The sequence below is a fragment of the Protopterus annectens genome, chromosome 11.part0, assembly GCF_019279795.1.
Source record: "Protopterus annectens isolate FY-2018-M chromosome 11.part0, PAN1.0, whole genome shotgun sequence".
Classification (NCBI taxonomy): Eukaryota; Metazoa; Chordata; order Ceratodontiformes; family Protopteridae; genus Protopterus; species Protopterus annectens.
Window position 1 is genome coordinate 244,230,139 of NC_056745.1, and position 23,413 is coordinate 244,253,551.

General features: G+C 42.5%; 1 protein-coding gene across 2 annotated transcripts in view; it reads left to right on the forward strand.

Annotated features, from left to right (window-relative positions):
* Positions 1-23,413, forward strand: part of DNAI7 (dynein axonemal intermediate chain 7) — a 1,345,687-nt gene that overhangs the window by 538,366 nt on the left and 783,908 nt on the right. For both annotated transcript variants that reach the window (XM_044087675.1, XM_044087676.1), the window contains exon 4: positions 16,578-16,682. In XM_044087675.1, coding sequence (XP_043943610.1) covers positions 16,578-16,682 — 105 coding nt within the window. The remainder of the gene's footprint in view (positions 1-16,577; positions 16,683-23,413) is intronic.

A 23,413-nucleotide genomic window follows, 5' to 3' on the forward strand; every position in this document is an offset into this window, starting at 1 on the left:
GTTGTCTATCTCGCCTTCATTCTTGCTGGATGGGTTCAAAGCCGATCCTCGGCTCCAACTCGGCAGTCTACTAAAGCTCGAGAGCTATTTACTGGCTCGAGGCCCTCCTTGTATCCCACAATGCTAGGCGTCAGATCCCCAGATCTCATTTGCTGCTTCAGCTACGAGGTTGCGATTTACTTGGCTCCAGGTCGTATTAATCTTTCTTCATATATATATATATATATATATATATATATATATATATATATATATATATATATATATATTAAAAGTTAACTTTAGTTTTTTCTCGATAACCTTTTCTTATATTTATACCTTTCCGGTTAGTTAACTCTCTGTTTACTCCCTAATATTCCCTCTTAGAAACTCGTTTTAGTTAGAGAGTCCCCCCCCCCCCTTTTTTTCTCAGTGGCTAATCTCCCCTCCCTTTCCTTGTGTTAATAGGGTAGTGTTAGCTCTTTTACTTTATATTTATATATAGTTAACTGTGTAATTGTTTAATATTGTTAGCTTAACTAGTGCATGTTGTTCTGTGTGTTTAAGCACTAGTAACTTTTTTCTTTGGTATCCATCATGTCTAAGGATACCAAAGTTTCAGGTTTTAAGAAGTGTGACTCATGCTGTCAGAAGATGTCTCTGACAGACAGTCGCACTTCTTGCATTTATTGCTTTGGCCCCCTACACCTGCAGGACTCCTGCTCGGTCTGTTATGCCTTCAGCCCGAGAGTCCTGCAGGAGCATAGGAACAAGCTCATCCTGAGAGGCTTACTTAAGCCAGAAGGATCCCCGACCAAGCCTTTGTCGGGTAAATCCTCTAAGCCTGCCAAGCCATCGGCTCCCAGTTCGGAGCCATCGCCTGGTGGAGCACCTGCCTCCTCGTCGGCTCTGGCTGGAGCCGACACCTCTAGACCTCAGTCGGCTCCAACTTTACTGTCGGAACCGTCTTCGAGACGAAAACGTTCTAGGTCCCCTTCCCTAGAATCGGTTTGCTCAGGTCTGAGGTCACCATTACTCCAATCTGAGAAAAGCCATCATAGGTCCCACTCCTCTCAGTCTTCCAGGCTATCTGTTCATGACCTAGAGTGGGTGGTCAGCAGACTCCTTAAGTCGCAGGCCCTGGCCAAAATTTTAACCAGCCCATCTCAACAGACTGTGGCTGTCCCGGTATCTACAGCAGTTCCTCCTCCGACTCCCTCCCTCCTTGTGTTTGGAGCTGGGGCCAGTTGGGGCTCGAATCTTGGTAACATCGGAACCGATACCACACCTTTCGGCTCCTTCGTCGGCTCCGATCTCTTCCTTGGTTCCGTCCTTGGAGAGACCTGGGTGCCAAGACTCCCTTGTCGGCTCCGAGGGGGCGAGTGGCATCGGGCCCTTATCCGACCCCATTCTCCCTCTTGGAGCATTGGTGCAGGTGAGCTCGGCCCCGACATTGGCCTCGGAGCCGTCCTCAGTGCCGACAGGGGTTCTCGTCTCCTCGGAGTGGGGACCTTCTGCTCTGCCTGACGGGGGCGCCTTCGAGGTCATGAGGAATGTGCTGACTCTTGAGTCAGCCCCTCGATCAGCCCCTTCAGCTCCTCCCCCCATGGTGCCTGCATCGGTCTCTATCCACCCTCCTGACCCCAAGCGTGGAGAGCAAATGCTCCAGGTCACCCCATTGGGCATATCTTCCTCTTCCGAAGCCTCCCCCGATCCTTCGGAGGAGCCCCCTGGAAGAGAAAATGTAAGAGGAAACATGTCAACTCCCCCGAGTCAGTCATGTCTAATACCGACTTGGAGGATTCGGAAGGATCCCCAAAATCCCCCTCTGAGGATGTCTCCTTTTCAGACATCCTAGAAATCCTTAAGCAGAGGGGGAACTGGACTGCCCTTAACCCTTCGGAGGACAAGTCGGTCTACCTGGACGTGTTTGGTTCTTGCCCTTCCACCTCCTGGGTGTCTCCAGCTTTCGACCCACTAATGTAAGTGGTGGCTCGAAAGGCGTGGTTAGCCCTGGACACAGTGGAACCAACTCCCCGTAGGCCCACTAAAGTTATTACAGCCCCACCCAACAAGCAATGTTTGACAAAGGGTGTCCCTGTTGATGCCATGGTGGTTGCAGCAGCCACAAAGAAGGAGTTGGCTGACCCTTTGGTGCCTGTCCATCCACCTAATAAAGACTCTAGGACAATGGACAGGTACGGGAAGCGGGTGTTTTCATCAGCGACCTTCTCTATGCGATCGCTGAATTATCTGTGCCCTTTCACCCATCTCCAAAGGGATCTTCTTAAGGAACTGGGTGCTACCCTTCAGGATCCATCAGCTGCAGGGGCTCAAGATAAGATAAACTCCCAGCTGGCGACCCTTAATTCTATCATCAACTCCTCCATGTGGCTCATTTCTTATGCAGCCGATGGGGCGAGTAGGGCCACAGGTACAGGCGTGGCTTTGAGAAGACATGCCTGGATGCGGTTATGCAACTTTGCTGACCCCTTTAAGGCGTCCTTCACCAATACCCCCTTTGATGGTTCGGCTCTATTTGAACCACAGGTGAAAGATACCCTTACCAGGTGTGAGCAAGAAGGCAAGACTCTCTGTGCCATGGGAGTCCATTTTTCCACTCCCTCTAGACCATACCCCAAGGGTCAGAATAGTGGAAAAATGTGGTTTCGGAAACCCCAGGAGCCATGCCTGATGCACATGGCGAGTTTCCCTCCAGGGGCAGGGGAGGGAACAATGATAGATGCCGCCCAAGGGGCAGAGGGGGCCTGCAGAATCAGGGTAGCAGAGAATTGTTCTCTGACAAACCCTTTCAGCACCCCTGAGGGGCTGCCTGACTGTCCACCTTCGGAGGCAGTCGGGGGAAGATTGTCACTGTACCCAGAAGCCTGGCAACTCCTCACACAAGACAAATGGGTACGGTCCATCATATCCAAGGGTTACAAGATTCCCTTTGTCCACACCCCGGTACAAACAACCAAGTCCCTTCCAGATGTTCCACCCAGTCTAAGGGAACAGGCAGTGCTAGAAATTTCAAAGCTGCTAGACAAACGGGCCATCCAGCCAGTTCCAGCAGACCAGCAAGGATCCGGAATCTACTCCAAGTTCCTTTTGGTGCCAAAAAAGACAGGGGACTGGAGACCCATTTTGGATCTCAGCAGGCTAAACAAGTATGTTCAAAGAACAAAGTTCCGGATGGTCACGCTCCAGTCCATTCTACCCTTTTTGGGTCAGGACAATTGGATGTGCTCCATAGATCTTCAGGATGTGTACTACCATATCAAAATGAACAGGCGCTCCAGAAGGTTTCTCCACTTCCGGCTGGGAGCCAGTCACTATCAATTCAGGGCCCTGCCCTTTGGTCTCACCACAGCCCCCAGAGTGTTCACCAAATGCATGGCAGTGGTTACGGCTCACCTGAGACGGCGAGGATTCCAGGTGTTTTCATATCTCGACGACTGGCTCCTTACTGCTCCCACCAGGCATCAGCTACTGTGAGCCAGGGAATATACCATCCAAACTTGCTCTGAGCTAGGTATATTAATAAATTTCGAAAAGTCTGCATAGTCGCCTTCTCAGTCTATTATCTTTATAGGCGCAATCTTAAGCTCAAAAGATCTGTCTGCAAGGCTTCCTCTCAACAGAGTTTCAGAAATCTGCCGACATGTGCAAGTCTTACTACAGTGCAACAGGATTCAGGCCAGAGTTGTACTAAAGACCTTGGGCCTCATGGCAGCAGCAATCATACTAGTTCCCCTGGCTCTCTTTCACATGCGGCTTCTTCAGTGGATGCTTTTTACTCAATGGTCCTTTCAACAGCTTCCAATGTCTCAAAAGATAATAATCACTCAATCATGCAAAGACCATCTGGCTTGGTGGATGGTCTCCCCTCTGATACTCCAGGGCAGACCATGTGTTCTTCCTCCTCCTGTTGCCACAGTGACCATGGATGCCTCCCTGATCAGGTGGGGGGGTCATTTTCAGGGCAGGACTGTCCAGGGCACCTGGCAACCTCTAGAGTACCATCTGCACATAAATGTCTTGGAGATGAGAGTGGTGCTTTTGGCGTTGCAAGCTCTTCAGGACTCTCTACCCACCAGGACTATTGCAATTCAGACAGACAATATGTCTGTAGTGTGGTACATCAACAAGCAGGGTGGAACCAAGTCCTATCCCTTATGTTGAGAAGCACTCAGACTCTGGCAGTGGGCGATCTCCTCTCAACGGTTTCTGATAGCAACGCACATCCCCGGGAGGTCCATCGTCATAGCGGACAGGCTAAGCAGAGCTATTCTCATGCCTCACGAGTGGTCTCTCAATCAATCAGTAGCGGACAAAATCTTCCACAGATGGGGTCAACTTTGCGGCGACCTTTTTGCAACCCCTCTCAACAGCAAGTGCAATGACTTCTTCACTCTCTTCCCCCTTCCCGGCCACTCCCCCAGAGATGATCTAGTTCACGATTGGCCCCGGGGTCTTCTGTACTCTTTTCCACCTTTTCCCCTAATTCCCAAGCTAATTCAGAAAGCAACCACTTTGGGATCCAGGATGATCCTCATTGCCCCTTACTGGCCTCGACAAATTTGGTTCCCGTTCCTGCATCGGCACATTCTGGAGCAGCCATGGAATCTGGACCCAGTGCCAGACCTCTTGGTCCATCAGTCGGGCAGGCTGCACCAGTCCCTTCAATCTCTCAACCTTACAGCTTGGTTGCTCCACTTCCAACTTTAGCCAGGCTTCTGCTAATTTCTCAGCCGGTGCGTGAAATCATCCTTTCTTCTAGTAAATGGAAACGTTTCTCCTTCTGGGCAGAGGCTAGGAATATTGACCCTTTTACAGCCCCTGTCCATCGTGTTTTAGATTTTTTAGCAGAGCTCTTTCAAGCCGGTTCCTCCTCTGCCACCATTAGGTTCCAATTATCTGCTATTGCAAATTTCCATGCTAGCCTGTCAGAAACCAGCATTATGTCCCACAAACTTTGCAAGGCCTTTCTCAAAGGAACTTTGCTACTTAGGCCCCTGGTCAGAGAACCCCCACCTCCGTGGGACTTGAACTTGATATTGGCTTCCTTGATTCTCCCCCCCTTTGAACCAGTGGCTTCCTGTTCCTTAAAATTGCTCTCCTGGAAGACTTTCTTTTTGGTAGCCATCACATCAGCTAGGAGAGTTTCAGAACTTCAAGGGACAGAGTTTCATTTAGGCCTAATCCTTCATTTTTACCCAAGATACCCTCTGAAACAAATCTGAATCAGTCTATTGATCTGCCTGTATTTTTTCCTAACTATTCGAACAAAGCTGAACAAAATTTGCACCGCTTGGATGTTCACAGGCAATTACATTTCTACTTGGACAGGACTAAGCAAATAAGAAAATCAGACCAACTTTTCCTATCCTATGCTGAGGGCAAACAAGGATGGCCAGTTTCCAAAGTAACCTTATCCAGGTGGTTGTCCTCTATTATTACCTTGATTTATCAACTCAGACATAAACAACTCCCTGCTAAACCTAAAAGTCATTCCACCAGAACGTTGGGTATGTCGGTAGCTTTTCAAGCAAGACTACCAATGGAATCGTATTTGTGGTGCAGCCACTTGGGCCACTCCTCATACATTCATTTCGCATTATAAGTTGGATGTGGCCTCTAGGAATAGAGCTGAGTTTGGTTCCACTGTGCTCAAGAGTCTGTTCCGATGAGCCACCCAGGACTAAGGTGCTAGGGACGCTGTCCCATCCAGCAAGAATGAAGGCGAGATAGACAACTTAACATTAAGAAGTTATGTACCTACCATAACGTTCCATGTTAGTTGTCTTCTTCTCACCTTCTTTCTTGCGTCCCACCCTCCATCCCCCTAGCCTGAACAGACCGAGAAGAGTCCCCTTTTGGGGCCTTCTTCCTCTGGACAACTCTGATGTATATTGTATCCTCCTCTGTCTTTGTACTATAGTTTTCCTTGTGGTTGGACAGGTGTCCTTGAATCTTTCCTTGGTGTTAGCTCTGTCAAACGAGATCTGGGGATCTGACGCCTAGCATTGTAGGATATAGGGAGGACCTCGAGCCAGTAAATAGCTCTCGAGCTTTAGTAGATTGCCGAGTCGGAGCCGTGGATCGGCTCCGAACCCATCCAGCAAGAAAGAAGGCGAGAAGAAGACAACTAACATGGAATGTTATGGTAGGTACATAACTTCTTATTATACTATTCAGAGCTCCAAATGTGAAGTAGCAATTTTTGCCAAAACACAGTAATTCGTCAAAAAAAATGCTGTCGCCTTGCTTTATTTATACTCAATGTGCCCTTTTTGCCCTTTGTTATATTCATTTTGCTCATTTAATCTCTTTTCATGCCCATTATATTTTCTTGTGCTCATTTTAACTCTAAACATGCTTGTTTTGCAATTCTGAGGTAATTCTGAACCCTTTATTTGCTTTTTTGATGCTTATTTTATCAAGTATCTTAATTTCAGACATTTAATTTAATCAGTAAACTTTTTTATGCTTCTTGTTTGTTTTAATAAACTTTTTAGTGCTATTCTATTGCTTAGTAATGTGTTTTGTGCCCTTGAAATGCTCTGTTTTATCTGTTTTATAAAATAAATAGTTTGTGCAAGTTTTCATTACCTTTTGTTAGTTTCTGATCCTTTTTTGCATTCGGTTCACTTAGTTTGCCTTCACTATTAGCTCTGTACCTCGTGGCTCTGAAAAGCAGTCTCTGGAATCCCGGTTCTGACACTATGTTGCTCGTCTAATCAGGATGAAGTAGACAAACATTGCGGGTTCTGTTCAAGCAGCTTTATTATATACAAACATAAACATAATATACAAACTAGTTGTTTCATGCATAGATGTTCACTCTCTGGCTGTACTCACAAAATGGTACTGAAGTTAGCACATGTCTGCTATTTATATGCACGTTCAGGTTTTAGAAATGCTTCTTAGAGTACAACACATATGTTATTCTATATACAGTAACCTTTCAGAAATGTTTGATCCATAATCATAGCTCTGTAATTTGAGTTGGTCCCTTCCTGAGGTTATCTGATCTTCCCTACTCAGCAGTGAGTGGCATTTCTATTAACCAGCCTTGTGGGGCATGTACTACTCTGCATATTTCAGGCAGGATAACTAAATCTCTCTGTTAAGTAATTTATATACATTAATTATGAATAATTGTGAGGATCTGAAATGTTTCAGATCCAGAATTATCCCTTCTGCCCCCTCAACTGATGGGTTATCCACCCTTGGGGTTGGATCTAAGATGGCAGTTTTCCGTTTGGATGCTTCTCCTGTGCTCAAGCTGCTCCCCTCTCTTATAATACAGTGTATTCTTACTTTTCTTCAGATCTCATTTGCCACCATCTGCAATAGTTGCAATCCTTCAATATGGTTCAAATAAGTGTTATTTTTTTCCATTGTTGTTATAGCTTCTTGCCACTATTGTTTTTCCCTCTCCCTTCTAAAAGATATTTACACTTGAATTATTGATGTATAATGGTTTACTTCGACATTTGCCAACTCTTCTCTTTCTTTAATACTGAGGCTTACCCTAGCTTGCCTTTTTTTCTTATTAGCATTTCTAAGTTGAAAGCTTTGTCTTTATCCACCACTCTTTGTTTCTCCTTGCTTCGCTTAAATAAGGGTTTTCCTGCTTATTTTAACTCAGTACCATTGATACGTATCATTTTTCAATAGTAGTGGAAACTGTTTGGATTTCCACAAGTGTTGCAATTACAGACACAGAATTATACTCCAGGACACACACAAACCCTGAGTTGTATGTCTAGAGATGGAGCATTTAGAAATACTGTGTGAAATGTGTAAATCCTTTGCACTAAGGTCTCGCACTAAGGGGAAACATAACTTGAACGTAAAGGGCTTCTCTACTACCTGCTACAGAGAAAGATTTGGGTGATGATAAGTCCTCTTCTAAAGAAAAAGATATAGAAAGCGAGGAAGACAGAGAGAGATCTAAAGAAAAGGAACAGAAAAGAGAAAGAACAAAAGGAATGGACAAGCTGATCAGGCTCATTCTCTTTCTGCACCAAAGATAACAAAACAACATTCTATTTCCAAATCTTCAGTGTCGATGGCTGTTAACACCAAAACTGTTGTTATTCAGGAGACACCCCTTCATAGGGAAGCATTGGCTAGGATCTCCACAAAGAGGGAGCTCTTCGGGTTCCTGGCCTCTGAATCTCCTTCAGTTTCTTTCATTAAGTCATTCTTTGCAGCCTCCTGGCTGACTTTCTGCTGTTTTAAATGTTTTTTTCAGTCTCTCACTGCTATTTTTCTGCTGTGTTAAACATTCTCTAGTGTTTCCCACTGAAACTAGGGTAGCTAGTAGCTGTAGCATACCCCATATCCAGGCCTGTTGCTTCTGGAATTGTTTGTAGTGATTTGTTTGTCCTGAGCACATTTTCCAGGCCATCTTGGATTGGAAGGGTCCTAGCTGCACTTTTGTGAGAGAATTGTGTTTGGGACCTGACTGGTAAAGGGGGGGGGGTCTAGGGCTTGGAATAAGCAGTCTCATTGGTCCCTTTGAATTTTGTTAGAATTTTTTTTGCAAGTTTTAGCTTCTGGTATTTAGGCCCTGCATCTGAGCAGGTTTGTGTTTCTATGTACTGTTTTTATTGAAACTGCTTTGGTTTACCCTGACTTAATTGGATAATTAATTAACTAAGATCATTGTTCATAAAATGGGTCAGCTGGGTATTCAAAGCCTATATAAGTGTTTTAATACATTGTGTGTGTTTGTCTGAAGAAGTGCATGTATTTATATGCATGAAAGCGCTTACAGTAAAAGGCTACATTTGTTTTACTTCGGCTAGCGTGATTTGTGACCTGTTCCTCTCCTTGTGTATTTTCTATGTACTGAGCTGAGCTGAGGTGGGCTACCGGCCGCAACTCTGAGTTGAGATACCAGGTGACTGGAGGCTTTTGAGCTTCCAAAAAAAAAACATAAGTTGCCTGTTTTATTGCTTATTTATACTATTTATTGCACTTTTTATTGCCTGCCACCTACTTTTATGCCGTATTTGTTTACTGTGTACTAAACTACACTGTTAAACTGCAATTACCTGCTACACTGTGCCTGTAAAATCAAATTTTATTGCTGTTTTCACTTTTTAGCAAACTTTTTTGTTGTTTTCACTGTTTTAAGTATTTACTGGTATTTTTCACTGTTTTAAATCTATTCTGTCTGAGTCTCCTGCCTGAGTTTCTGCTGTTTAAAATGCTTTTTCAGTGTCTCACAGTTATTTTTCTGCCATATTAAATATTCTCCAGTGTTTCCTGCTGAAACTAGGGTAGCTAATAGCTGTAGCATAGCCCAGATGTAGGCCTGCTGCTTCTGGAACTGTTTGTAGTGGTTTGTTTGTTCTGAGCACGTTCTCCAGGCCATCTTGGATTGGAAGGGGCCTGTCTGCCCTTTTGTGAGAGAACTGTGTTTAATTGGCACCTGAGTGCTAAAGAGATGAAAGTCTATGGCTTGGAATAAGCATCCTCATTGGTCATTTTGAATTTTGTTAGAGTTTTTTTCAAGGTTTAGCTTCTGGTATTTAGGCCCTGTATCTGAACAGGTTTCTGCTTGTTTGCACTTCACGCAGCACCGGGCACTGCACCAAAGCTGGACAGTTAAATTCAACAACTTTTCCTTTAAAACGCAGGCAGAAATATCCTTGCGCTGGGCTCCTCCGTGATCGTTTCGGAAAAACCACCCCTAGTGACAACAGTCTTCAACCTAACATTATGGACAGTTGGACTACCTTTGTTTCTCCTGTCAACCTTGTTGACTTGGGTTTCTCGAGGCAGTGTAGCAATTACTTCATGTACACAGACAACCCTCTACTAATAACACCATCTAGTACAGAGTGCGAGAGAGGTACTTACTCCAAGAATCTAGAATCCATGCTCGCTCTCACTCAAAAGAGTAACATGGGGAAGGTTGTCAACTCACCCACCACTACATATTCACATAGTACCACTACTAACACACACAGTAGTCATCAAACACATAAATCCACATATGCGGAGGTTCTCTCAGAAAACTTATCAAAACACCAGAGACCTCCAAAACACAGCTTTGTTACACAGTCTCCACAGCACCCATGACACATAGCAACACCAGTATCTCACCCACCAAACCCGTAAGGCATAACACTCAAAAACCAAGCTTCTTGCCATTGGAGGCTCAATAGTGAGACACATGGATGTTCCACTCACAAGGCTGGACAAGAAGAAAGTCAAGGTCAGCTGCCTGTCTGGTGCCAGGATTCACCAAATCACGCATGCACTCAGGTGTCTCAGCAACAAGTACCGTTATGACTCTGTCATAGCTCATGCGGGTGTGAATGACCTAAGACATATCTCGTTGGACTGTATGAAGGGAGACATGATTGAGCTCTGTGAGTATGCATCCCAGGCAGGTATGTCCCTAGCCTTGAGCAGCATACCACCCTCACCTAGAATAATGCCACAGTATAAACAAAAAATGATTGATTTCAATAATTGGCTTAGTTTTTGGTGTCATTCCAGGGGGATCCAGTTCCTGTCTGCCTGGGAAGCCATGGTTAACAAGCCTTGCTGCTTTGCCAGAGACCATTTACACCTGGCACCCCTAGGCTTTCTGCTGCTGGCAAACTCTTTTGCCTCCCCCATAGTGCTATTTTTAGGCAAGGTCTTGAAAACAATATCCGCGACATGAAATTAAGCAATCAGAACAAAATAAGGGTCATGCTGCTAATTGCTAGGAGCTTAAACCAAAAACTGCACTCCCTGGAAGCACTTCTATCACTAGAAGATGTAGCTGTCTGTGCAGTCACAGAAACCTGGTTTAAGGCCTCAGAGAGTACCCCTGCCCTGCCAAGGCTACAATGCCTTCCACGCCTTTAGACCTTAAAATGAACATGTGAAAACCAAAGGAGATTGTGTCTCAATCTATATTAGAGATACATTCATCTCAAGTTTAGTTAGACTGGATAACTCCTTCGAGTTACTCTGTGTCCAAGTTATGGTGGGTAAGACCCCCATTCAAGTCCTAGCCAGTTATAGATCTCCCTCCATGGGTCATAACACCCACAAAGCCTACTTAACCAAACTGAAGACAATCCAAGTTTTACCGAATACACTAGTTATGGTAGATTTCAATTATTCCACCATCATAGGTTCACGAGTGTGTACTAGGCTAATGGCCCTGGAACCTTTACAAGCTTAGCCCATAGAAGTGCCCTGGCATTGTGCCGCTCAGCATTAGTTCCCAGTGCCTCTATCAAGTAGAGCCACTGGAGTGATCCCTGTGTAGAACTTTCTATTTCCCATCCATTCATCAAGATTTCTCTTGAAGAGGGCCAGTGAGGTGCTCTGCTTGACATGTATGGGAAGACTGTTCCAGAATATGGGCAGTCTCTGGGTTATGAACCTGCCCTCCAGCGTGTTCTGTCCCATCAACTGGAAATCCTACTCTAGCCCAAACTCGCTAGCACAAAAGTTCCTTGATTTTGTGAATTCAAATGCCCTGGAGCGAATTGTCCATACCCCGACAAGAGGAAGAAACATTCTAGATCTGGTCCTCACCAGCGTGTCAAACAGGTGCTCATCTGCAACTGTTGGACCCTCATTAGTTAAAACTGACCATAAATCAGTCACCTTCGAACTGACACTAACACCAGAACTCACAAAGGTTGAAATCAGACTAAAAAACTTCAGCAAGGCGAGCTATACCCTCCTAGGTGAAGGTATACATGCATTCCAAGCCCCACCCTAAGCTGAAAGTGGTAACTACACTAAGGCTTACACTAAAGCCCTGTACAATCACTTGCATAAGTGTATTGTATATACCAGATAAAATCAAAGCCTAAGCCACAAGTAAAATCAGGCTGCCATGGCAGACTTCCAGCATCAACAAACTCTACAACAAATGCAAAAAGTTGCTATCCAAGAAAACAAAGACAAAGACCCAACAGTGGAAAAGCACCCTCCTCAGTCTTAACCAGCAAGTAAGACAGCTTGTCAAATTCTCCAAGAACTCCTTTGAGAGAAGCCTAGCAAGTACTGCCAAGGATAACCATAATGCCTGTTACAGCTACATACATAACAAAAAGGGTAGGACCCAAGCATATGCAGAACTTATGGTCAATGGTATCACACATACTGACCCCACAGAGATAGTGAACCTGCTAGTGGATAAAATTGGCACAAATTTCACTCCCTTATCCCCTCCTAACTTAAAACAAACCCTCCCCCAAACTCCCCCCCTCACCTTACATATTTGAAGAGCAGGTCCTCAAAGCCCTGTCTAAGGCAAAGAATACGGCCTCTATTGGACCAGATGACATCCCAGGCTATCTTCTAAACAGGCTAAAACATGAACTAGCACCACCACTAAGTACCCTTTTCAATCATAGCCTAACCACAGGCTTTGTTTCTGAAAAATGGAGAACAACTACAGTTATTCCCCTCCACAAAGGTGGCCTACCATCAGAGACAGAGAACTGCAGACTCGAAAGCCTGACCAGCTCTGTAAGGCCATGGAATGTACCATTATGGACCTTATAAATAAAGACATAGGTGACCTCCAAACCCTGGATCCTACCCAATTCGGCTTCATGAAGGGCAGAACCTGCCTGTTAAATCTGGTGGATTTCTTTGAAAGTGTAACCAAGGCGATTGGTGGGTGCGAATCTGTTAACACAGCATACCTTGCCCTGGCAAAATCTTTCAACAATCCCACATTCAGGCATTACTGATAAACTTAGCAGACTGAATGTAATCCCCTTTATTGTAAGATGGGTTCCCAACTGGCTCACAAACCGGACATATACTATCAAAGTGGGTGACTCCACTTCAACCAGCATATCTGTTACAAGTTGGGTGCCACAGAGATCAGTGCTGGGCCCCCTACTGTCTGGTATATACTTCTCAGAAGTTCAGGTCAAAACTAATGGGTTGTGGCTAATCAAGTTTGCAGACAACTGCAAAGTAGGTGCAATCATTGAATCCCCAAATGATGTCAGTATACTCAAGGAGGGTCTCACACAGACCAACGACTGATGTATTAGTCACAGTCTCAAACCGAATGCAAAGAAATGCATCATCCTTTTCTTCAGCATAAGCAATGTCCCTTCACACTATCAAAACAACAACAATACCCTAAGTACCCATGAAGTGGTAAGGGACCTGGGATCACAGGTTGACCATACCTTAACTTTGACCACCAGGTGTCTACCGTTGTAAGGAAAGCTTTCCACTTAGCTCACTTGATTAGTAAAAGCACCACCTCGAGAGCAAAATATGTTATAACCCCCCTGTACTCTGCACTTGTCTGGCCCATAATTGAGTATAACGCCCCATTCAGTATGTACTGTACTAAGTACCTGTAGCAATTAGAGATACCTCAGTGGTTTCTAACAAAGAAGATCAAGGGTCTCCACCATGTGCCTTAAACAGACTGATTGAAGTCCCTGTCACTATATCATATAGACTACTTAGGGGAGACTTATGCCTGAACTAGAGTGCAACCCAAGACCCAAACCTAATTAACTTACTGCATATCTGTAGATCAAATGGCTCTAGGAATTAAATATGGCCTGCAACTTAAATAGGATTTGCTGGAGGGAGATATTTATCTCCACCGACTGCCACGTCTTTTTAACAGGCTAACAATTCATGTGAATCAGAGCACCTCTATGACACTGTTCAAGAGGAACCTGGACGAGTGGATGGGGCACCATAATTCTTACCAGGGATGGTGGCAACAACCCTCCTGGACATGGGCAGTCATCACTAAATGCAGTCTTGGGTATTGACTAGTACTTCTAAGGTATTACATTGGGTTGAAACTGCTAGGCTTAAAATGACCTCTGGGTCGATAGCATAGTAATCTCCTATGATCCTGTGATCAGGTCTACCTGGGGTGTCATAGATATTGACTAGGAACAAACAATGACGGCATTCCTCAAGTCTCGGATAGACATGGGTATCATCCCATCCCCATCTGTGTCTAGTGTGGATCAGGTTGACCTACCAGCTCTTGTCACTGCTACTCTTTTCCTGGCACACATTCTGGTGCTGGTGGCTTGTAGCCAAAATCCATCCCAGAACATCCCTCATTAGTAACCAGTAGGATCCCTTCCATTGGTGCTGACTCTGCAACTGACCTTTTGACTCGGGTACCTTCAGAGTTGACTGTATCTCAGTGATGAACAGCCGAGTCTGAGGCCTTGGTGTCATTTACAGTGTTCATATGTTTGGCAGTTTGGCTACATTCCCAGTGTTGTGATCCTTGGCACAAGAAGAGCTAACTGGCTCTTCAGTGTCAGTAGTAGCTATTTCAGCTCCATCTACCACCTCTTCTTTGGGGTCAGAGATTGTTCCTGCTGGGTTATCTATGATGCTGTTTAGGTTTGCACAAATATTTTGAGTTTTTCAAGAGGATCCTCACCCATCCATCAACACAGGAAGGGGATGCTCCCTTGGTTTTAGCTCCACCCAGTCCATCTGTATTCGTGATACAAAAGCACAGACCAGCTCTGAATGTCTCAAACCAGCCCTCTATCAAGGACATTTCTGGATCCTCAGATGGCTCCCCCAGGTTCCCAGAAAGTGTCAATGCAAAAGGAGAAACACTGATTCCCATACATAATCACTTGCACTGGACACAGACGTTGATAACAGGAAAGTTTCCTCCCAGTCCCCCATGAGGACTTCAACTTTGGGGTTGTCATGGAATTAATGCATTAGAAGGGAACATGGCTCCCAACCCTCTTTTCCTGGATGAGGAAATGTTGTTTGTGACATTTAGAGCTGGCCCCTCTACTTCCAAGGTAGACCTTTCTGCTGACCTTCTCATTGATGTGGACGAGGAGAGGGCACTTCATGAACCTGATGTAGTAGACTCAGTTCAATGCAAGACAGACAAGATTATTAGAACACCCAAGCACAGTTCATATTGGAACAGGGGCAGTCTGATTAATTCTATTGTGGTTGCAGTTGACACCAAAAACAAGCTATATATCAGGAGACCCCAACAGTTCAAACTCTTAACAGGAAGTCTAGAGCACTAAACTGTTTTAGAAAGTGGGCTTATGTCTTGAGAACCTTTTCCCCTCAAGATGCATTTCATATCATTATGTTGCAGAGGGATCTAGCTGAACAGACTTTGGATTTTCTCAGGGCACTGCCCACTCCAGACACCATGAAAGAGCTTGAATATCAAGTCTCTATGATGTTGCTTATTATTAATCTATCCATGAGGCTGCTTCACAGTGCTGCAGATAGTCCAGTCAGATCAGCAGGCACTGGTATTGCCATGCATCACCATGCCTGATTGTACTTTTCTGACTTTGTGGCCAACTTTAAAGTGCCCTTCATTAATGCCTCTTATATTGGATCATTATTATTTGGCCCTAAAATAAAAGAAACCTTAGGGAAGATCGATCAGGAAGGAAAGGCTTTGTCTACCACTGAAGTATGCTTTTAGAGCCCTTAAAGGTAAAAAGGACGTCTGGTTCAGAAAATCTCAGTGGTTATCCTTGGACTTTTCATCAGATAGGGTTCTCCACACCTTGAACAGTACATGTATACTGCCTCTGATGTCGCATAAACTTCTACATGTCTTGTAACCACATGTCAAACTGTAACACTGTTGACAAAGCAAGTTTTGATGTGCAGACATTAAGATGTGAAAGTAGTTTTGTAGGTGTGATTTTTTCACTTCCAGTGAAAGAGCAGATGATAAATAGTTGTACTCCCAGTGCATATCCTTGGGGTGAAAGGAAGCTGATGGTTGACATAACTGGGACCTTCAAATCGTAATATGCTTCTTTCAAGAGAGGATGGCCTCTAGAACTGTAGTGTTGTAGAAATGGATATTTTCAAAAAAAAAAATAGCAGATATGTATAATCAAGTGGCAGCTAGACAGTGGCTTCTTCATTTTTGTCAAGGCTGATTTACAACCAAAAAATATTGCAAAATAAAAGCTGCATTAAAAAGTTACATTATGTGAAGATGCACTGGACAGGAACACTTATGGTAGTGTGGATTTTTATTTTCTATGCCAAATTTATTTATGATTTATGCAGCTTGTTTATGTGGGGCAGTGTGTAATCATTTTTGCTTTTGGGATGTACACACAAGAACATTGGAACACTTCTGATTCTGCCCTTACGTGTTAATTGTTCTTGAAATCTTTTTGTTACAGCAGCCACTTTGCAGTTTTAACAGGGAACATAAATGAAGGTGCACATCACTCACATTTTAAATGTCATTATCATTGTCAGAGCTAGCCAAGAATAGGAAAGCACAGATATGTCTGATATAAATTTTTGTTCTCTCTGGTAAATTATACTCTAGATGTTGTAATGAATGTGCAAAAAGCCACTACTCTGAGAAAATAACAATTAAGATAGTGATTGCTTATGTTTCTTTAGTTCTTGCTGTCTTTTGACTATTTATGGTAATTCACTGGATTTGGTTAGTTAGTTACAGTATTTGGAGATACAAATGATTGGGTTGTGTAACATTGCTTTCTTCACACCTTGCTACTTATATACAATGTGATGTTGTATTGAATAATATCTAAGTGGATATGCTTGGTGAATCTGAATAGGATCGAGAACGTAGAGATGGCGAACTGACTGAACTCCGCCTGCTGCTAGAAGATAATCAATATGCACTAGACAGGTGGTACCGTGAAATGAGACAGAATGCTAAGGTAAGCTTTTTTTTATGTATTCATACAGTATGTTGTAATGCCCAGTTCATAATAAATGTTTGGTAGGGCAGTAAACAAGTCAGACTTGACATTTTTGAAGAGCTTTTGGACACCACATAAATGGTAGAAGGAGAATCACATTCGGTTTCTCTATACACAGTGTTACTGATACTAATGAGAAGGATACAGTTGTTTAAATGGGATACAGTTTTAATAAAAGTTTCTTTCCTCAGTGATAGTGTGGCACTGAGGTGATTAGAATGAGTTTGAAAATCCCCATATATGGGAGGTTGAGATTAAAACCTCCTGCAAAAAGCTGCCTTGGGGTCACAATGGCCCTTCAATCCTGCAAAAAATACATTTTAGTGAAATATTATGACTATCATTAAAATATTCTATGTTAAAACAACACAAATCCTCACGAAATATGACAGCCAGAATATAAGCAAACTATTTCTAGGTGGCTTTCCCATTCCATTCAGTTCTGCTTTTCCAGTCATGCCAAAAAATCCTCCTCAGAATGTCAAGGTTCATTCTACTAAAGCACTTGTCACATCTGGGGCTTTCTGGAAGAGTACACTCTTCATCTATACTATAAGAAGCCACTTTGTCCTCAGCTTATATTTTTTCAAACATTGCCAGCTGGATTCTATTTCTATAACTAGAGCAGGCTTCACCAGGATTCAGGGAATCCTTGACTCTGGTCCTTCTTCATCTTGCCTTACTTCTTGAGCTTTAGCAATTGTTGCATATATTAAAATGTAAAAGGAAACTAGACAAAGTACAAATCCAGCAGCTTCTTTAATCTCGCTTCACACACTTTGGGTTTTGAATATAAAAATAAAATAAATAAATAAAAGAAGCCAAGAATAGTACTTGAGTCGGATTCCAAATAAACACTGACAAAAGCAAAACAATACCCAATAGGTAGGTCACTAGTAAAATGTAAAAGGAAACACAAGGCAAAGTACAAATCCAGCAGCTAGAAGCTCCACACACTTTGGGCTTTGAATATAAAAATAAAATAAATGAATAAAAGAAGCTGCTGGATTTGTACTTTGTTTCGTGTTTCCTTTTACATTTTACTAGTGACCTACCTATTGGGTATTGCTTTGTTTTTGTCAGTGTTTATTTTGAATCTGACTCAAGTAACTCATGTTTTCACATATATTGGCCACAGCAACCCTATCAGCTTCTGACCAGTACCAAATGCCTGTAAAAGTTTCCATAACTGTCAATAGCAAACATTTATCAAATGCCTTTTCAACATTGCACAAAATCAACTTTCCTTCCTTTCTTTCTCTGTCTCATCCATAATTTCCTTCACTAATGCTAACATTTCTTTTACTTGCTTTCCATGCACAACAAAAATACATTCACTTAAACACAATATTCCACTAAATTTCACCTGCAAAAATGTTTCTGTGATTTTTTTTCCAGATAAACCTCCTAATGCCTCAACAAGTCTTACCTTCTTTAACAACTACAGTTAACTACTCAGACAGTACATTAAAAACACTTTTTTCATTCACAGACAAATTCTTATAAAATGCATAACTAATTCCATCTTCTGAACTGTCACCATTTGCCATTCTTAGCAGATTGATAATTTCCTCCATAGTAATATTAACATGTATTTTATCTTTTTTGCTGTATGTCCAGTAATTTTGGAACTAACCATGCAACTGTCTCTGTTACATCACTATCAGTATACATTTTTGTACAAAGTCCTGTACCACAGCCATAACCTGCATAAGGTACACACCTTGTTTCCATTGGCGCCTCTATAACCTCTGTTTTACTTTGTTCTGAATAAACCATCGTCCCAAAATATGGTGAAACTCAGTCTATTTTCTTTTAAAAAAAATGCATGTCTTCACAACACATTTTAATCTTATTCTTATGATCCTTATATGTTTCTCTTTCCTTCTTTAAATATTCTAAACTATTTTGCCCCAATAAAATCTCATAGACATATATCAATGACCCATAGTTGCATTATTGTTTTAAATACCTGTTTTATAATGACAAATAATCCCCTTTTGTATTTGCTTTCTGACACTAACTCCCAAGTCTCCCAGCATAGACTTATATAAGGGCTTCATACCTATAAGACCTTGTCATGACTGAAAACAGCAGCTGGCATCTCTGGGCACTGGCAACATTAACTGTTTACATATTTAAAGCTTTTCCCTATTTTTTAATAACATTCTCATTACCAGCAGAAAGTGGTTATATGACAAAATGATCTTTAAACCCAGAAATTTTATTCCCCCTTCTGTATCCCTAAATCAAAATAACCAGTCCCAGTTTTATGACTACCTCTTACATAGGTAAACTTCTTATCCTTATCTAGCCTTCAAAATTAATCACAGTTACCATTCCTCATCACCAGTATATCCATATTTACAACTACAGAAGGTTTCATACATTCAAACACTTGTGCTTATCTATAATATTTATTGGTGCATACAACAATGCTAATATAATAGGTGTACTTTGTTCCTAATATCTAGTACTAATAATATATTTGCATAACTCACAATTATATCTAATATATGAATAATCAGAGAAAGTCTGGATGTTAGTCTACGGTCTTTTTAATGCCAGAAAATAAAGGAGGCCAATTGTAGATCTTAGCAGTCTAAATGCATTAATTCCAGCAGAAATCCTCTTGCACAATCAGTCTTTCTTCATCTGGCAGAAGATGATTGGATGTGCACTAAACATCTAGAATGCTTACTTTTACATAAAGATCATGACAGTATTCTGGAGGTTTTTGCATTTTCTGAGTCAGTGACAGTAATTTTTCAGTTCTGAACTCTTCCATTTGTTAACTATATGCATTTCTATAGTTTCAGTGCACTTCCAACTGTTTGAAATCAAAGTGTTCCCATATCTGCACAATTGTTTCTCTGCAGCACCCTCTGTAAAACACCTGGTGTCAATGAGGGAGTCTGAGATTAGCCTGTCCTAATGTCTGGTACTAGCACTGAAACTGGCCATGTCCCACATTCAACCTGCACAGGTGCTCACATTTATATTCTGAAGTTTGGTCATGATGTTTTGTAGAGCAAGACTTCCCACAGACAAAATACATTGTAGCCAGGTCAAAGTGACACCACTTCTTGTGTCTTAAGCAACCATATTTTACGTCTGTCTCAAGGTGCTGTGTCTCATGGCAGCCACCCCTATGGTTCCTCTTGCAAAATACCACATAAGAGTTCTTCAGTGGACCCTTTGGGTCCAAAGGTCTCAGAACACAGACCCCTAGATCCACATTTCATAGCCCTGTAAGAATCACTTAGCATGGTGGATGGATACAAACAACTTCTCCCTCAGCAGTCTTTTCAATCTGTCTTCCTACTTGTTTACAGTCAACACTGATACATCATAGGGGCATTTCAATGGGCAAACAGTTTAATGTGTGTGCTGACATTGTCAGAACAACCCCTTCATATCAATTTTCTGGAAAGGAGTGCAGTCCTTTTCATCCTTCAAGCCTTCAAGAATTCCTTCTCAGTGGAAGTTCTTCCCACAAGATATATCACCTCTGCCAACAGTTTCCTTGTTGTATGCTGCATGTGAGACAGAACCTGATTCTACATCCCATGATGGGAAGCTGTGAGCCTGGTGAAGTGAGTGTTGGACACCAACTGTTGCTTTGCCACTATTCACATCCCTCAGTAGTCCAGCTGCTTGATGGAAAAACTAAGCAGATGAGTGCTGCTATCCCTGTGAGTGGTCTCTCAGCACCTCAGTAGCGAGGAGAATTTCCTGAAAATGGAAGAAGCCCTATTGTGAATTGTTTGCCTTCTTGACCAATGCCACATTTATCATCTTCATTCTATTCTCAGGAAAACCTCTGTGGAATTTAGCCCACAAGTGGTCACACTGAGTCTTTTACACATTCCCCCATTTCTTCTAACAACAAGATTCATGCAGAGGATGGACCTCCACAGAGCCAAAGTCATACTTGTAGCTGCTAACTGGGCATGACAGATCAAGTTCCCTTTTCTGATTCATCTTCTGGGAATTCTTATGAGACCACTGCTGATCATTCATTGGGCCATTCTCACCCATACTCTTACTTCCTGTAGGTCACTGCTTGGTTTCTCCACTTCGGGCAGATATTAATAATCTTTCCTTTTCTGGTAGTATGATCAATACCCTGTCTACTTCCGACAATTCCCACTGTAAGGAAAATTTTTAAGGACAGTTGGATACTTTTAGTTTGGATTGAGCTTAACACAAATGACTTGGATCCGTTTTTTGCTCCTCTTCTTGCTATCATGAAATATCTTGCAGATTTTTTTGACACTGATCTAAATATACCCATTGAAGTGTGCTGGACTGCAACTTCTAACTTTCATCAAGGCCAAAATTGAAATTCACTATACTCATTGAAGGTATGCAAAGAGACACTATATTGTTGAGGTCTCTGCTGTCGGATCTCTTTCCTCGTCTAAATTTATAGTTTTGCTCTGGAAAGACTCACTTAAACTCCTTTTGAACCTAGATGTTACATCAGTCAAAATGATTTCTTGCTTCTACTGCTGAACCACCCTTTTTTATCTCATTGCATGACCATCATTGGACCCACTCTTTGCAACCAACTGACCTATTCATTCTTCCTGTAGGGGTGAATGCAAGATCACTCATTCCTTGACCATGGTGAGAGCCCTACATCCCATTCTTCCCTGCTCAGGGGAAGAGCCTTATGAGATGGCTTGTTATTCCAAGGAAGTAGCACTCAGGTGTTAGGGGTCAGACCATCCAGTGCTCATGTAGTCCACCTTTTCCAGGTAATCTAACCTATCTCCACAATCACATGTGTCTTCCATAAATGCTACTGCTCTAGGAGGTCCCATGTGAGCTCTTTCTCCCCCTCACACACGAGTGATGCCTCCCAGCTGACATTCAGCATGAAGCCGCACCGACCTTATAGCAGCATCCTACCATCCTTCCACACTCCTGTTGAAGTCAGGAGTGTAGTATGCCAACCTGCACCTACCAAGATGGCTGAGCCATTGTTGGCTGCTCACTGCCATCCTCCCCACCCCATTCCTTCTAGCACCTTAGTTGGTAATTGAACTCCAGTCATCTGGGTCATAATTAGAGCTTTATTCTGTTGTACTCAAGGGCCAGACACCTTCTCTTATTGTGATTTTTCATAAAAAACAAAAGTTTATATAAGAGCAAGTCCTACCTTTATGCCTAAAGTTGCAAATGAGTCAAACTTAAGTCAGGACATACATTTGCCTATATTCTTTCCTTTTTATTCAAATCATGAGGAACCCTTGCTATATAGCACGGAGGCTCACCAACTGTGAAGATATTATTTAGATAAAAGCACACCAACAGCTTTTTATTTTTTATTTTTTTTCTAGAACTTTGGGCCAGAAATGTTTTTATTTAATTATTTGGTTACTGCTTAGATTAGCTGGTCAGCTGAGCCTTTTTTTTGTAACCTGGACTCCCTAAAGATCACGAATAGGAATTCACATTACTATTTTAAATACACAGTAAAAAGCAACAGAATCAAGAGATATCAACAAATAGTAAAAATACATAATAAAGAAACCAGAATATTACAAAACTAATATGACCTACAAAATATAAACAATAGTAACATAGATATGACAAGAGCAATCATTTACAAAGCATGACTTCTAAATTGAGTGACGTATTTATTATATGTATTTTTTAAGCAGTATCAATTGTCTCTGAAGCACTTGCATTCATTTTCTTTAAACATTTATTTAATTTTGTTTTAAATTCTAATAGGATTTGATAACTTCATGTGTCAGCTGGTGCTTGGTTCCAGCAGTCTTTGCCTATATCAGCAAAATCTCTGTCATCAGTTCACAAAACAGAAAGACGTTAGTGTAAGAAAGAAGCATTATTTTCTGTGAGGGATAGCAGCTGTTTTGTAAAGGATATATTTACTAGGTTCATAGATTCATAGGTTCGATCTCCCATCACTCATCAAGATTCCTCTTGAAGAGAGTCAATGAGGGGACTCTGCCTAACCTGGGGATTTTATTTTCCAGAGTGAAGGGAGCCTCTGGGTTATGAATCTGTCTGATGAGGGATGAGAGGCGCGATGATGTCTGTCTCCCTGATCTAGATGTGGTCCTTCATGATTGGGTGGGCTATAAAATGTTTTTTCTAACACTTTGGCCCGCGTTTGTCAAATGAGAGATTGCTATCAACTTGGGGACACCACTTGTAACTGGAGGTTTGGAGGTCTGACATCCATCCAGCAATTGTATGTTCTGCGGGTTCTGTCCTTGACAGTTGCAATCCTAGACGCATAGGGTTTATATTTGCTTATTATGGTGAGCTTAGGTATAATGGTATTGTATTATTGTATCAAAAGAGGTTAAGGTAGAGGTCAGGTACCACCTCCCACCCACCTTGGCCTTGGCCTGGCCTCAAAAATCAAGAAAAAGGGCAGAGGCAGTCTGCCCCAATAAAAGCGAACCTGGGGGGATCAGAGTTTGGTGGGATCCAATATTCTAGTATCCAATATGTCCATGATGACCCCCTTTGGTCCTTTGCAGACCCACTGCAGACAGGCTTATGGGGCGATAGTTTTTTCCAGGATCCGTGAGAACCACCACCTTTATGGAGGTGTAAGAGATTGAACACAATTTTTTTATTTGGGTTTTTAGCTTCTCTTGGAGTTCATAGTAGGCGGCAGCCGGGTTTACCTCTGGTCCCATTGA